Source organism: Microcebus murinus, chromosome 9 (genome assembly GCF_040939455.1).
Source record: "Microcebus murinus isolate Inina chromosome 9, M.murinus_Inina_mat1.0, whole genome shotgun sequence".
NCBI lineage: Eukaryota > Metazoa > Chordata > Mammalia > Primates > Cheirogaleidae > Microcebus > Microcebus murinus.
Window position 1 is genome coordinate 44,791,369 of NC_134112.1, and position 16,183 is coordinate 44,807,551.

At 44.6% G+C, this 16,183-nt stretch overlaps 2 protein-coding genes across 10 annotated transcripts in view; one reads left to right on the forward strand and one right to left on the reverse strand.

The window, feature by feature from the left end:
- Nucleotides 1–399: 399 nt before the first annotated feature.
- PEG10 (paternally expressed 10) lies at nucleotides 400–13,105 on the reverse strand. The gene is given in 3 exon segments (XM_076006434.1): nucleotides 400–4,793; nucleotides 4,796–6,180; nucleotides 12,865–13,105. Coding segments are annotated over 3 exon segments (2,565 nt in total). The 5' UTR covers nucleotides 12,870–13,105; the 3' UTR covers nucleotides 400–3,618.
- A 170-nt stretch (nucleotides 13,106–13,275) lies between these two features.
- SGCE (sarcoglycan epsilon) overlaps nucleotides 13,276–16,183 on the forward strand; it is a 69,508-nt gene continuing 66,600 nt past the window's right edge. For all 9 annotated transcript variants that reach the window (XM_012757129.3, XM_012757133.3, XM_012757131.2 and 6 more), the window contains exon 1: nucleotides 13,276–13,468. In XM_012757129.3, coding sequence (XP_012612583.1) covers nucleotides 13,360–13,468 — 109 coding nt within the window. In that variant the 5' untranslated portion in view covers nucleotides 13,276–13,359. The remainder of the gene's footprint in view (nucleotides 13,469–16,183) is intronic.

Here is a 16,183-nt window from a genome sequence, read left to right on the forward strand (position 1 = left end):
TATACCACCAACCCCCATCCCAAACTCAACCCCACCCCACCCTCTCCCCAGGCCCATACATCCCCACTACCCCATCCTCCCCATCCCCCTCTTCCCAGGCCCACACCTCCCCGCTACCCCACCCTCTCCACCCCCTCTTCCCAGGATCCCATCTCTCTACTACCCCCACCTTCTCCACCCCTTCTTCCCAGGCCCCCACCTCCCCACCCCCTCTTCCAAGACCCCCACCCCCCCACTACCCCATCCTCCCCCTCTTCTGAAGCCTCCACCTCCCCAATCCCCTCTTCTGAGACCCCCACCCCCCACCCTCCCCTTCTTCTGAAGCCCCCACCTTCCCAATCCCCCACCCCATTCCCTTGATGATGGTGGACGCTGAAATGATCAGGACATGGTTTGCACTTAACCACTAAATCTTTATTGAATTTTTATTATAATAGCAATACAATATTAGTAAATAGAGAGAAATACAGAGTAAAGAGAATACAGCAATATAGTTTGAAGAAGGGGTGGGGTAGGGAGTGGCAGGGGTAAGGAGAGGAGGCGGGGAGGGGGAGGGGTTCTGGCAGGGGTGTTTATTCATCACTTTCCTAAAACTTCCATGAATATTTACCATCCATGATGATCAATTACATTCCAGATGTCTATCCATCAATCTAGGGGCTCTATTAAATTATTAATCCAATCACCTTTGAACTTTCTCCCACTAGGGTTTTATCCATGTCCAATTCACTCTAAATAGATTGTTCTCCCTGCAGTTCCCCCCATGTTTATTTGGAATCTTTAAGGGAAGCAGTTACAGGATAAAAGGTCATAAGTAAGTACACATGTCCACTTATAGAGATAGCTAATACATAATATCATTCTAACTTTCTAAATAACCCACCCACTTAAGATTAATAGTCCCTCCCACCCCAAAATATTTATGATTACATATATCCCCTATTACTTAAAGTGATTACATAAAGAAATAAAAACAATGCGATTTTCCACAGACCAATTCAACAGCATTCTACAATCTGAAACAACAAAGAACTTTCAGTCCCATCAAATAAGTGTTCTCTCTTTAGATGAAAATGTAGCATGATTCCCTCTGGGCTCTTCATTTCTGTAGGTGGTCCTTCATTTCACCCAGGTCTTTTTCCAGCGGGGTATTCTCTGTTGTCAATCTTGCAACTGCATCTGATATGAGATGTCTGTGGTGGATGACAACTGGATCAATTCAGGAGTCCAAGAGGTACCTGCAAACTCAAACAGAATTCCAAACTGCACCATATAGATGTGCCCCTCTTATTTTGTGCACCTATAAGTTACCTGTAATACTTCACATGATTTAATCAAACTAATTCTCCTTTTTCCAGCATCTAAGACAAATACCTCATTGTTCATACTAAATTGACCCTTCTGAAATGTATGTGAACTTTCTGTTTCAATATCCTAACATAATGACTTTAGCCAGTTCTCTCTTGCCTAACAATAGGAGCTCTTAGATGTTCATCTTACTTAATTAACAATGCAAATTTTGGCCAAAATCAATTAAGTAATCTTGTCAGTTTGTTTCAAGCTCCCTTTCTAACTCTTCAGACATCAAATTCCCTTGCTTTTTCCTTTCTTATGAATCAAGGCATTTCTGGTGGAAAACGCCACAAAAATTTTAAAGGATTCAATTAAAAGTTTGATCAACAGCATTGAAATAAATCAATTAAAGTGAAAGGAAACTTAGCCAAAGGAAACTTAGCAAAGGAAACTTAGTCAAAGGAAACTTAGCTAAAGGAAACTTAGCCAAAGGAAACTTAGCCAAACTTTAATACTATAGAATAATATATTTAAAATTACTTATCCTTAACATCTAACATTTATAGATAGCACATATAGCAATAGAGCATAGCACACACTGCCAAAAAGTTAATCACAAGCTTCAGTAACAGTCAATGTGTCAGGGACTTTGTGAGTTGTTAACCCACATCAGCATGCTCTCCCTGACTGTTCCTGTCGTTGGCCAACTGCTCCAGACTTTTGCTTGCAGTGCTGGCAAATGTCCGTGTGCCCATGCGGGGGCTGCAGATCATGCCCATTTCTAGGCACTCTGCAGCTTGAAGATCAACTGACAACCATAAATTCAAATGTATGGAGGATGAATTGATATGAGGTAAACTGAAATGACGCTTCAAAATAGTCCAGAAGCACAAATGCACCATTTTAAAATTACTCAAAAACATGAGTGATTGACAAGCTTTCTGATTCCATTGAAGAAAAAGTGTTGTTTTGTATTAAATTGATAGCCAATTAGGTTTCTTCTTTGAAATTATCATTTTGTGTAATTTTAAAGGCCCAATTGATCGAAGTAAAATTATGTGATGTCCAAATTGAAGGTGAATAGGATAAACTTTACAAATACTCCAGTTCTGAAGAGCATCTCATTCACAGTCTTGTAAGAAGTTCACAGTAGAGAAGTATCTTACACTATCACTTTTACTTAGTTTAACAATAAGAATTTGTAATTCAATGGAAATTTTTGAAAGCATAGTCATCACTTTAAAACACTGTTAAAGGACACTACCACAGCTAAAAGTTTTAAAGTATTTAAACATGCAAGAATAAGAGTGGGTGATAAAGAGTATGTGAAAGATGATGCTGATGAAAAATGAAACTTCACCATCAGACTCCTCTTCATGACAGACAATCTGAAATAAAACCATGTTGTTTTCTACTGCTCAAACCATGTTTTGGCAATTGAAGCCTGCCTCTCGTCTCCGTGCATGGCAGCAAAAATGGAGTCTCAGCAATCAGGCAGGAAGATGACACACATCCTGCAGCAGGGTTAATGGCAGTAGTAAAGAATTAAAAGAAAGAGAGAGGTTAGACAGACAGTTCAAGGTAGTAGCAAGGGACTAGGTGAAAGGAAGTCAGGCAGTCCCAGGTTAGCACAAAGCGTCCAGGAGACACCAGACGTGTCACTGGACTGAAGACAACTCTTGTGTTGAGTCATCCCATTCTTCTGAAGTGGTTACCATCAGGCCATCCCACTGAATGCGCTGGCGAAGGAAACCTGTATCCTCAAGGCAGTGTCCAGTGCTCTGATTCCTCTTCAGGCCTGAGGTGTTTCGTGTCAGCTTCTTTTTGCCTGCTTCTGGGAGAACTAGTCGAGTTGCTGCTCCTTGAGAGTTAAGGGAACCATGCAAATGGAGTTTGAAGATGGTGAAGTTTTAAGGGTGCAGCAAGAAGATCACGGAAGCCTTTCCACACTGCACCAGTACTGTGGCTTCCTTTGTAAGGCTTCGGTCCTCCAGTGAGGGTACCGAAGCTGCAAGAAAAGTCATGTCCTCCTCCTCTTTTTCTCCCCCTCCATAAAGAAATCAGCATTTCCTGTGTTTGCATCAGCTTCTCTGTAAATGTTAAACGAGGAATTTGGCAGCCTATAATTTACCTGGTGACAGAGCTTTCAAGCTTCCAGGATTGGCAGGCTGGAAAGTAAACTTGATAATTGTTGGTGAATCTGATGTGTGCCAGTCCAGGGTGGCCCTGAAGATTCAGCAGCCTAACTGAGCACACAGTCACTGATTGAGAAGCTGAACAGGAATCAATTGTGAGGGCAGAGATCCTGAAGGACATGACAGGCATTCACATGGTACTGTAGGACGGAGGTGGGGGCGGCGGCGGCGGCGGCGGCGGCGGCTGCGGCGGCGGGTACTGTGGCACCGGAGGCTGGCGGTACCAGTGTGGATTCCAAGTGATCATGACAGGTACGTAGAGAGATCTTCCTTGTCCATCTCGTCCCACTGGGTACCAGGCGAATCCCACTGGGTAGGTCGGGTACGTGGTGTACGCAGGATATGTTTGGTATCCAGGTACTTGAGGTACAAATTCAGTGTAAGTTGCCAGGTGAGCTTGGTCTTCTAAGTTTGGAATAGATAGACGAGGATACTGATTCTGGATAGTGAAATTGTTTGGAGCTCTGCAATCGTAGGAAACTTGCAGTTTCCACCCCCTCTTCACCTGGAGAACTTGTGCTCCATTAGGTGCAATCGTTGGAGTAATGAGGCCATCTTTTACATTTCTTGCCACGAAATCTCGGAGAGCTGCCATTTCGGGTTCAGACAGTGAGTACACATGTCCACTTGGAATACTGTGTGCTCCAGGTATCATCTCGATGTTAGGGTCAACCAGACGGTGATCTGGGTAGACATGCTCATCTACTGGAGTGTACACATTCTGGACGTAGTAATACCTCACTGGTTGGTAAACTCTGTATCCGTCTACTGGATAGTAAAGTGACGGCTGTGGTGATGGAGGCAGGGAAGGAGGTATTGGAGAATACATCTGGCAGTGGTAACGGCAATATTCGGAATCAAAGACGATAGATCGAGTGCTCCATGTGATGTTGGGGTCATGTGTGCTCAGCCAGCGAACCCCTAGGACGATGGGGAAGAACGGAGACTGGGTCACATCAAATGAGATCACCTCACGGTGGTCTGCCAGGTCAACTATCAGGTCGTGGGTTTCGTGGACAACTGGGCCCGACGCTATGGGGCGCCCGTCAATTGCTTCCACGAGTATTGGCCAGTCCTTGACTCTTATAGGAATTCCATTTTGAGCGACGTATTCGTGATCAATGAAGTTGCCAGAAGCACCAGAATCAATCATGGCTCGGACGAACAGGGTGTGTCTGCCAGGAAGATGAATCTGGAGCATCACTTGCAAGTGCGGAGAAGAGACAGCATCATCTTGTGGGGACCTTATTATTTCTGGCCCGGTCGCTGAAGGTCCCTCTACAGCGGGGCCGGGGAGTTTCCCGCCTGCGAAGATTTTGAGGCCTTGGCAGGACAGTTGTCGGCGTAGTGACCTCCATTTCCGCAGTAGAGGCACAGGTTCAGCTTTCGGCGTCTTTCTTTCTCTTCCTGGGTCAGGCGCATGCGGGCTCCTCCCACGGGCTCAGTGGGGTCGACCTGGGGGTGGCTTGGCTGCTGCTGGGGCTGCTGGGCCTGCTGCTGGGCCTGCTGCTGAGCCTGCTGCTGGGCCTGCTGCTGAGCCTGCTGCTGGGCCTGCTGCTGGGCCTGCTGCTGGGCCTGCTGCTGGGCCTGCTGCTGAGCCTGCTGCTGGGCCTGCTGCTGGGCCTGCTGCTGGGCCTGCTGCTGGGCCTGCTGCTGGGCCGCAGTGGCCCGGGGCGGGGAGCGTGGCTTGCGAGCGGCGGCGGCGGCGGCAGCGGCGGCGGCGGCGGCGGCCCTGGCCAGCCTTCTCTCAAGGTGGATGCACAGGCCGATCACGCCGCACAGCGTGTTGGGGACCTCGACTTGGGTCAGCTCCTCCTGAATGCGGTCGTTGAGGCCCTCGTGGAACTGGTCAATCAGAGCAGGCTCGTTCCAATCCAGGTCCTGGGCAATCATCTGGAAAGCGTTGGCGTAGTCGACGACGGATCCCATGCCTTGGCGCAGACGTCGGATCTTGCGTTTGGCAACCTCTCGCCTCTGGGGGTCTTCAAAGACGTGCTTCATCTCCATCATGAAGGCTGGGTAGTTGTGCATCAGGTAGTGGGATCGCTCCAGCTTGGCTGAGGCCCAGCGGGCAGCACGGCCGGTCATCATGCTTGTCACGAAGCAGACACGGACACGGTCAACTGAGAAATCTCTAGTACTCTTCTCCATGAAGATCTGGCACTGGGTCATGAAAGGAGCGAGCATGTCTGGGTTGCCGTCGAACTTCTCAGGAAGGTCTTCTGGGCTCTCTTCCTCAATCGGAGGGGGTGGGGGGGCAGCAGCTGCAGCTCCCTGGAGCTCAAGGTCATCATCTTCTTCCTCAGGGATGGGCGCTTCTTCCTCCACTTGCTCGCGAAGGGTGCTGTTCTCCTCTGTGAGCTTCTGCACCTGGCTCTGCAGGTTGTTGTTTTCCTCGGACTGCCTGATGACCTTGTCTCTTAAGTTGTTGATCTCCTCAGAGAGCTCATCCCTCCTGCGTTCGGTCATGTTGGGCATGCAGGAGCTGTTATGGCCGCAGGGCTTGTTGTTGTTGTTGTTGTGGGGGGGAGGGGGAGGAGGAGGAGGAGGGCAGTCGGCGGGACCCATGGTGGTGATGATCGGGGTGGGAGGAGACCTCCCAGCTGCAACTTCACTTCTTTGGGGGTGGAGGCCTGGATCCTGGCCCCCTCTTCCACCCCTTCTTCTCTTTGTTCTCAAAACCCGCTTATTTCTGCAAATGAAGATAAATACATACATTCAATAAATCCATTCAAAGCAGCACAATGCAGACAAAAATGATTTAATATTTAAATCATCTCTCCTTGCTCTACTTGCTTACATTAATAATTAGTGAACAAAGTAAACAAACTTTGAAGAGAAAGAAGTTATCAATCAGGACACTAGTTAACAAAACGCACACTACTTTTTGATATCCAAAATGACCTTTCCTTCTCAAAATTCACCTGTTCATTAAGATTCAACAACACATAAACTTTATCAATAGTATGCTTACCTTTACAGACTATAAAAGAATGTTGAGACCCTCCACACAAATAGTTTTGTACCCAAAGAACAAAGCAAGAAACTTTCAAGGCAAACATGGATACCAAATAAATTATGCAAATTAAAGCCAACATAATTACCTGTTATCAGAGAAGTTAGGTAAAAAATAGCCAATATTCAGACCAATAGGGAACCACATAAAAATATTGAAATCACAATGCCTGTATTCAACAGCCCTGGGGAGGGGACACCCCAGCCAACTACCATGACCCTTGTCCACCTCTACAGAGAGGATAACTGATTAACAAATCAAAACAACCACTACCACCACAAAAGCCACAAGACTATCTAAATTACTTTTCTGACCATAACACTTAACAGCAATACTGTTTCCTCCTCATTATGTAGTCATTCAGGAAATATTAATTGATACTCCTTAGGAAGGGCTAGGCTACATACAGGACATTCAAAGAAGCCCAATAATAGTATACCTCAAACTTATGAGGATTTAATTAAATAATGCAGGTAAATAATATAGTATCTAATAACTGTTAGCTAATATTAATAAAGTTATTAATCAGAAAATAGAAAGGTAACTTTCTGTGTAAAGAGACTGGGATTAAAACAGGGAGGGGCTGCAACTATAGCAACGTGGGCATAAAGATGTATATAGCATACATTATATATACATATATTTAAAAAATACTGTGTTGGTCAAACAAATCTAGGACCTTATTTTGTCCTGCAGGTCACTAGTTTGCAATCCCTATTTTTAAATCAATACTGGTCAGCACAGCCCCAACCAAAGGTTTGTAATGTTAAAATGGGACAGGGCTGTACTCCTAGGAGTGAGTGACGTATATGTGTGTGTGGGGGGGGGGGGTAGGGGTGGGGGAAGGGGCAATGGGGGGGAGGGAGTAGTTAATTGTTCTTAGTATGAGTGTGATGACAATAAATCACACATAAAAAATCGTGACACAGTGTCTGTCTGTGTACTTCCTGAAAATAGGGTTAAGTGCATTTAGAGTGATTTAATTATTTTAAATAATCTCAAATCCCTAATCCTATATTTAGAAAATTTACATATATTAAAACTTCAAAAAAGTTCAAAAAACTTTTTAATTTAAAATATTAAAATACTTTAAAGTTTAAAAACATAAATATAAAAGTTAGGTTACAAAGTTTTAAAACTTTTTAGGTTACAAAGTTTTAAAACTTTTTAGGTTACAAAGTTTTAAAACTTTTTAGGTTACAAAGTTTTAAAACTTTTTAGGTTACAAAGTTTTAAAAACTTTTTAGGTTATAAAGTTTTAAAACTTTTTAGGTTACAAAGTTTTAAAAACTTTTAAATAAACAAAAGTTTTAAAATATAACTGATGCCTGTATTCATCAGCCCAGGCCCTGAGGGGTAGAGAAATACTCCTTTCTCACCCATTCCTAACACCTCCTCCTCCCCCCCCAATTATTTAGGCCCTTGCCCCGCCCCCAAACCCACCACCCACAGCCACTTTCCCTATGTCCTGTGTTGCTGGTGGTCTCTCCAAGGACTGGCTATATACACACACAGCAAACAGGGTCCTGAAGGGACAGGGATTAGTGTACTATTTTAATAGTTATAACTCTGCTACTTAATTACTTTAGTAACTTAGGCTACAAAAGACATTCAAGATAAAATATGCAAGTTTAGAAAAAATTAGAAGACACAATAAACACATTATAACCTGTGACATTTGGTCTCATTTCCAAATCCTTAAACCAATATGATTGTATTGGTGACCCTTATGACATAAGGTCACAATCTTTAATTATTAAATTAAGAGTTTTAATGTCCCATTAAAAAAGAACTGATAAAGGTCAGGTGACTAAGGCACCATTTTTTTGTCATCTGGACATTAATACTTTCAAAACATACAGACAAAACTTTCTAAAGGGCATTCATGGCATTGCTTGGTATAGCCTGACCCAGGTCAGGAAGGTTAACAACCTACATGTCAATCACACCTAGTGAGGTAGGCTCTGTTAAAGCCCAAGTCTGATGGTTTTAATATCTGCAAAAAATAATGACAGGACAGAAATAATACCTTAGGAAGTCAGTAAACAATTACTATATTGTTAGGGAAACAAAAGGTCAATAAGAGTTAAAAATTCAAATGCTTTTGGTATACAGGAAAGCAATTTAAAAATGAGAAGGGACCAGACTTAAGATAATGGGGAGGGGCTGCAATTATGCAACTTGGGGATGCATGCCCCACCCCAGTCCCAAGACACTCAGGTCTATTTTTTAATACAGTGCTGGTCAAACAAATTCAAGGCCTACTTTATCCTGCAAGGTCACCAGTTTAAGACCTATGACCTTTACCAATAATAGGCCTTAGGCCTTCACTGAGGTTGGATGGGGTAGGGGGTGGGCTAGGGGGTGGAGTTTGCAATTTTGTGGTGGGACTCTAAGTTCTAAAAGAGATAACTGCCCAGGGCAGAGCAGTTTATCTATTAAAAGTAATAAGGTAGTGGGCAGGGAGGTTAACAGTGAGTGTAAGTAAAGCATAAATATGCTTAAACAGTAATTGGGGAAGCATAAATTAATCTGGAGGAAGGAGCATTTAATTTAATTTAATTTATAGAACTATGACTCCTTAAACTACCCCTTAGTAGGGGCTGGATTGGAGAGGTGGGGTCAAGAGGTCCTATGCCTGAAAACTGAAAGAACACATTTCATAAAGCCAAGCTGCCTGGGACAAATGCCATCTTTAAATGGTAATGATTTCAATTTTAGTCTACTTAAGAATTAAATACATTTGATTAATTATTGACTCTTCACAATGACTTCTAAAAATTTCTATTCCCCAGACACACCAAAGAGCAATAATAGCCAAAAAACATACATAAACGTCCCATTAGGAAATGACACTTCATTAAGCAACTCTTAGTTGTTTTGCATTTTCAAATGTTGTCCAAATTTGAGTAATATTATGTACTATTTATAAAATGCAAATTCTATTAATATGCACATGTTTTTACTATTGTTTTGAACCTTGTTAATATGCAGATGCACAATTTTCAAAGAGGAAGGAAAGCTGTAATTATGTTAAACACACATTTTTCCATAGATTGTATAGTTGTTAGGGATTGGGTGGGGGGAAGGTGACAGATTGGTGGGAGCCAAAGTTCCCAATTTCCCCTTTAACAAAGTCCTGGCTCATGGTTTGTAATATATAGAACCAGGTTTTAAAATGTCTTTATTCAGTTAGAATCATAATGTTTACATGGTACATCTGACTGGCAGTTATGATTTTTTTTACTCATGTTTAATTATGCCAGCTGAAACAATTTATATTTTGTAATGTAACCACTTTATGTTACAGTATACAAATTTTAAATAATACCAATATGTACCATTAATAATCCACTTGCCCAAAATTTAAATAATTAGCTTTTTATGAAAAAAGCTAATTATTTGGATAATTAGCTTTTTATGAAAAAAGCTAATTATTTGGAAAATTAGCTTTTTATGAAAAAAGCTAATTATTTGGATAATTAGCTTTTTATGAAAAAAGCTAATTATTTGGAATAATTTAAATTAATTTAGTTGTTTTATAATTACAGCTTATATTACTGGAATTTAAAAATACATTTTTTTAAAAAGATACTAGTAAATATGTGAGAGATAAGGTGAGCAAGGCAACCCAGGACAGCAAAGCACCATAGGAAATAGCAAGAAACCAGAAAAGACCTGCAGACTCCAAATAAACCAATTTACTTTGGTTATTTAACATATTTAATGAATGCCCACAATGTGCCAGGTATACTTTATTATATGTAGGCAAGTTAGCCAGGGCTAATCCCCTTGAGTTCCAAGAAAAAAAATCCAGCTTCAGAGGCACACAAATAAAAACCTCATCCTCACTCAGAGGCCAAGCCAGCAGCACCTATAGGTCACTTAAAACTCCAAGCTCAGGTTGTTCCTTATTTTGTATCCACCAAAGCATCTGATTCCAGTAAGTCCACTAGTGTCTGAAAAAAACTTGAATTTGAAATTATAAAAGTTTTATTTTTCATTTGCAGTAAAGACATTTGGCTAAATTGCCTTTAGAGGCACTTGCCATGTCAGGTTATAAGTTCCCTTCATAACCCACTACCAGTTTAAAGTGTGGGATTGTTACTTAATATATGCAAAGCACTTATTAAAAGTGCTCACGAATACCAGGTATAATAATTATTGTTGTTAATTGTTCTTATTATTTATTAGATACTAGTGAACAAAAAGCAAAACCAGCACAGCAGAGAAACCGCAGGTGGGTGGGGCTGAGCAGCCAGGCTCAGGCAAGGAAGGCGCGCAAGCGCAGAGGAGATGGATCTGATGGGAGGGGCTGGCGCTCGCACTGCGCCAGGCTCTGAGGGAGGCGGGGCTATAGGCCAGCCCAGACAAGGCAGGCCAAGGAGAGGCGGGGTCTGGGCTAGGCTACCTCAGAGGAGGCGGGCCAGGGAGAGGCGGGGTCTGGGCAGGCCACCTCAGAGGAGGCGGGCCAGGGAGAGGCGGGGTCTGGGCAGGCCACCTCAGAGGAGGCGGGCCAGGGAGAGGCGGGGTCTGGGCAGGCCACCTCAGAGGAGGCGGGCCAGTGAGGGGCGGGGTCTGGGCAGGCCACCTCAGAGGAGGTGGGCCAGGGAGAGGCGGGGTCTGGGCAGGCCACCTCAGAGGAGGCGGGCCAGGGAGAGGCGGGGTCTGGGCTAGGCTACCTCAGAGGAGGCGGGCCAGTGAGAGGCGGGGTCTGGGCAGGCCACCTCAGAGGAGGCGGGCCAGGGAGAGGCGGGGTCTGGGCTAGGCTACCTCAGAGGAGGCGGGCCAGTGAGAGGAGGGGTCTGGGAGGCGGGGTTTAGAAGGCGCGCTCTGGGAAGGCGCGCCGCCGGGGAGGCGCGCTCCGAGTAGGCGCTGGGCGGGGTGGCGGGGAGGCGCTAAGCGCGCTCAGGGCGATACTGCAGAGAACGCTTGCGAGATGGGCGGGGCAGGTCTGAGACTGGCTGCTCAGGGCTGCAGAGTATCTGCGCGCCTCTCCCAGGATCCCCCCTCCCAAAACCCCTCCCACCGCCCTCCAACAGCCAGATTCATTTCATGCAGCAGGAGCAATCACCCCCAGATCCAATCCCCCCCCCATACTCAGCAAACCGACAGTTTCCACAAACTGTTGCTGGACGCCAATTCGCGCCAGCGCAACTACATCGCCACCTCAATCCGCACAACTAGGGAGGCAGCCAGCTCTGCCATCACCAAAAGATTCCCTTTTCCACTCAAGTTAGCGCCCTTCCACTCCACTGCTATAAGCAGGAATGGTGTGGGCAGAATGTTAAACATTAATTTTTACCAGAGGCTCCATTTTGTCTAACAGCACCATCATGCCAAGCACAATCCTGCAGAAAAATACAGTGGGAGCCATTCCAAAAGGTGAAAGGGTGGGGTCCCCCTCTAAGAAAACAGAGTAATAGTACTCTGCTGTTCATGGTCCCTTGATCTCTGGTTTATTTGAGGCGCAAAACAGTGTGCAGCTCATGTACCTCTGCAGCTGTTATCACTTTGTAGCGCCTTTTAGGTGTAAATTGTTCCGCAGCTCTTGTACCTCTGCGGTTCATGTGCCTTGTCGCGCAATGAAGCGCTGTTGTACAGCTAATCGTTATCATTTTTATAGCGCTTTTGTAGCGCTAATCTTCTGCAGCTCAGATTTTGTAGCGCATTTAAAGCGCAAATCAGCCTTCATTCTGCAGCAGACATCGCTGCAGTTCATAATGGCTTGTAGCGCAACTGAAGCGCCTATCAGTCTGTAGCGCATGAAGCGCCCATCAGTTAGCGCATGAAGCGCCCATCAGTTTGTTAGCGCATGAAGCGCCTATCAGTCTGTAGCGCATGAAGCGCTCAGTTTGTAGCGCATGAAGCGCCCATCAGTTGGTTAGCGCATGAAGCGCTCAGTTTGTAGCGCATGAAGCGCCCATCAGTTGGTTAGCGCATGAAGCGCTCAGTTTGTAGCGCATGAAGCGCCCATCAGTTGGTTAGCGCATGAAGCGTCCATCAGTTTGTAGCGCATGAAGCGCTTATCAATCAGTTTTTAGCGCATGAAGCGCTTATCAGTTTGTAGTGAGCCACACTGGGTAGCGCATTTGAAGAGCAAACTGCAAATAGGTCTGTAGCTCATGTCCGTCTGCAGCTCATTACCGTCCGCAGCTCATATCTGTCTACAGCCCGTCTCGGGACTTGGATCCTGGAAACCAAAGCCCGTGAAGGACTGGTTTCCCCACTCTGTTTTGGGGCACAGCCAGTGAAGGCGTGACAAGGTTTGCAGGAGACATTCTGGGGCGCTACTCCGTCTCCTGCAGCTCCCGATAAGAACGGGGAATGAATGTGATCTTAAAAAAAAAAAATCCTCACCGCATACTCACCACGCGAGGACTCCTCTGCGAAGGCAGGATGGACGAGGTCCCACACCTGAGCCAGGCGTGGGGTCCACTGGGTGCTCCGCAGCCCGGAGTGGATCCGGACGCGAGCCCGCTCAGCGGACCTCTCGGAGGCTCGGTGGACCTTCTCCGCTCTTCCCAGGTCGTGGTCAGGTTTCTTCGACACACACCAACCGAAGTTGAGGCGCGTGTACCGGGAGCGGAGACGGCGAGCCTTATATAGGCTGAACAGAGCAGGGGGGCGCCAAATCCCAGCGTGCTCCGCGGGCTGGGGGGCGGAGGGGAGTGCGGGGGCGGAGGGGCTGGGGGGATGGGGGTGGGGGCGACGGCTCGCTACAGCGGCCCGCCGCTAGGGGGCGCACGGGATTAAGGAGGGGGTGCAGGATGCTGATGCTGAACTGGCCAAGCTGGGAGGAAAGAAAGGGAGGGGAGGGGAGAATCGAGGACTGCCGGCCTAGCCAGGCCAAGAATGCAATTGCCCCGGTGGTGGGAGCTGGGAGACCCCTGTGCTTGGACTGGACAGGGTCGGGGGACACGCAGGATGAGCCCCGCAACCACTGGCACATTCTTGCTGACAGGTTAGTGGCCTGCGCGCGACGTGGAGGTCCTGGGGCCCACAGGCCTCCGCCTCCCCATCCCCCACTCGGGTTCCGGGCACGCGGGCGCGCCCTTTGGGTGCGAGCCCCTCTTGCTGCCTTGGGCCCCACTGCACCCCCTTCTTCAGGACTCCCTGAACCCCTTTTCCTGGGCCCAGGGCGTCCCTCCCCAGGCTTGACCCCTGGCCTTTTCTTTTTCTCGGCGCCCCCGCGCGCCCCTCCCTGCTCAGCGGGCGCCCAAATTCCATCTTTAATTTCCATTCCTAGCCCCCTCTTTCCCCTGTCCCCTCTTTTTCCTGAGCCCTGCAGCACAGAGGTAGGGGTCATGGCCCATTTTTCTGGGGGGCCGTTAGTTACCTCACGATTGGGGCTGTGCGGCCCGGATGCTAGCCAAAGGAAATGGGTGTCAAGCTGCGTCCACCTCTACACAATTATCTTTTCTCCTTCTCTTGAATCTGATGGAGAGAAAACACTAAAATGTGATATTTAAAACGTCTAATTTCCCCTTCTTCCTAAGCGCATTTCTCGGTGGCGGAAATGCCATTTTTCTTAGGTTTTATGGAGCAGGGAAGCGGAATCACGAAATGCTGGGAGCCAAACAGGACGTTCAGGTCAGGGTTAAAACCCCGACTAGGGGCCAGAGATGCTGCAAACAGCACCATTTGCCCCACGAAGCGCGCTATTTCCCGAAAGCAAAAAACAATTAAAAACAGCTGTGGATGCTTCCAAGCGTGCTTGGCGGGCTTCGGAAGCAAGCTCGCAGCTACGGACTCGTGATGATAATTGCGAGGCTACCGCAGACCTCGCTCTCCCTGCAATGTTTTACATTTTCCTAAGTCTTGCAGGGTGAATGAATGTGTTTAGTCACGGTAACCGCAAATGTAATTCTTTCAAGCGAGTCACCGAGATTCGGCCACAAATATTTGTGTGAATTTATACATACAACCATATATGTTTTACGTTAGGGGAAATTGCACTGGGTTACAAGACTCTAAAATACAGATGAGGAAGGATGCTAAATAAAACCTAACCCGCGCGTATCCCTATCTAAGTCCCTCTCGGTGTTAGGCGCTTAGGAAACTGACAATCTGTTGATTATCTTAGTAAAAGAACTTAGAGTTAAAAGGGAAAACCAAATTGTCTATAGCTGAGTTAGATTTCTGACACGCGGGTGAAACACATTCGGATTTAAAGACTGAAATGGAGCACATTTTAGTAACATTGCTACAGATTATTTTATACATAAAGGACAAATAAGATTTTGATTTATTGTACATAACGAGGTGGCAGGGACAACACTTAAAAAGCAGGCGTTTCTAGGAATAAACAAAACTGTAGCCCATTTACTGAGATTTTACTTTTTATTAGAAATAAATGTTGACCATTAAGCAATATGAATGCATGAAGTGCAGACTTCCAACAATGAAAAGACATTTTTCTAGTAACTTGGGTGAACATAATTTATACTTTTTAGAAGTTTCTTTTAATATTTAGGATGTTCACCCTCTTCTGCAAGATAGAATAATTCCAGGGTTTCTTATGCGTGGTAGAGTACTGTTCTGGTGGTCGGTGACTGTCAAATACTTAGTAGTTTTTTTTAATCCATAAGTTAATTCATGTAGCTAACTGATAGACATTATTTTTCTAAAAAGCGATTTTAAAAACCAGCATAGATGAGAAGTAAGAGAAATTTAAGTTTAAAAATCTAAGTCAAGACTTTCAAAGTTTGAACAAGTTTGAACAAATTTGATTTTTTATTTCAAAATGTTAATCAGGATTTTTTGTTTTAAAAAAAAGCTTTATTAGTATTTTTATCGTAACAAAAGTAATTCCTAGTCATTGTACAAAATTCAGGGGAAAAAACTCCGGAAAATTGTAAAGACGACGGTCAAGATCACCTGTAACCTCTTTACCCCGTGTAATGATGCAAGTAAACATTATAGAGTGATTTTTCAGCCTTTCCCTGTGCATATATAGGTATCTAATATATATTTTTCATAGAGTTGCATGTATATACTGTCTAAAAATTTAAAATAGGATCAAATTCTCCTCAATTATTTTCTTTCCAAATAGCCTTTAAAATGTCAGATAACATTATATTTGCAGGGCTTTCTTTAAAGGAAATCATGTTAATTAATTTTTCTTACTAAAATTTTAAATGAGCAACCTTAGTTCATAAACATTTAAAGCCAGAAAACTGAGAAGAATTTTGTCTGGTCTAACATACACGTAGTTATCATTTTGGTGTATTTGCTTGTACTTTTAATTCCTCTACATATGAAAAAATTTTCACTTTGCTTAGAAATATAATTTTCTGAGGGAAAAAAGCCAACATCAATAGATAAGTAGTTTAGATAAAACTGTTTTGTTCTCTAAAACAACAAAACAATATTAAAAATAAAAAGACAACATGAATAGAAAATATTTTAGATAACATTTTTGTGTTATCTAAAACAACATGAACAACTTAAAAAACCCAAAACAAGAAAGCAAAATTAATTGACAAGAACTTTAAACATTTTTTTGACATTTAATACCTAAGTGAATTTTGGATTTTCTCAGATGTTTGTTCCCGATGTTGACTATTTCTTACCCGTTTTGCACAATGTTGTGTGCAAAGCAAAAGAGGTGTTAATGTGCATTATGTCTCAAATAATAACTGGATTTTGCACTTGGACATATTATCTATTTTATGGG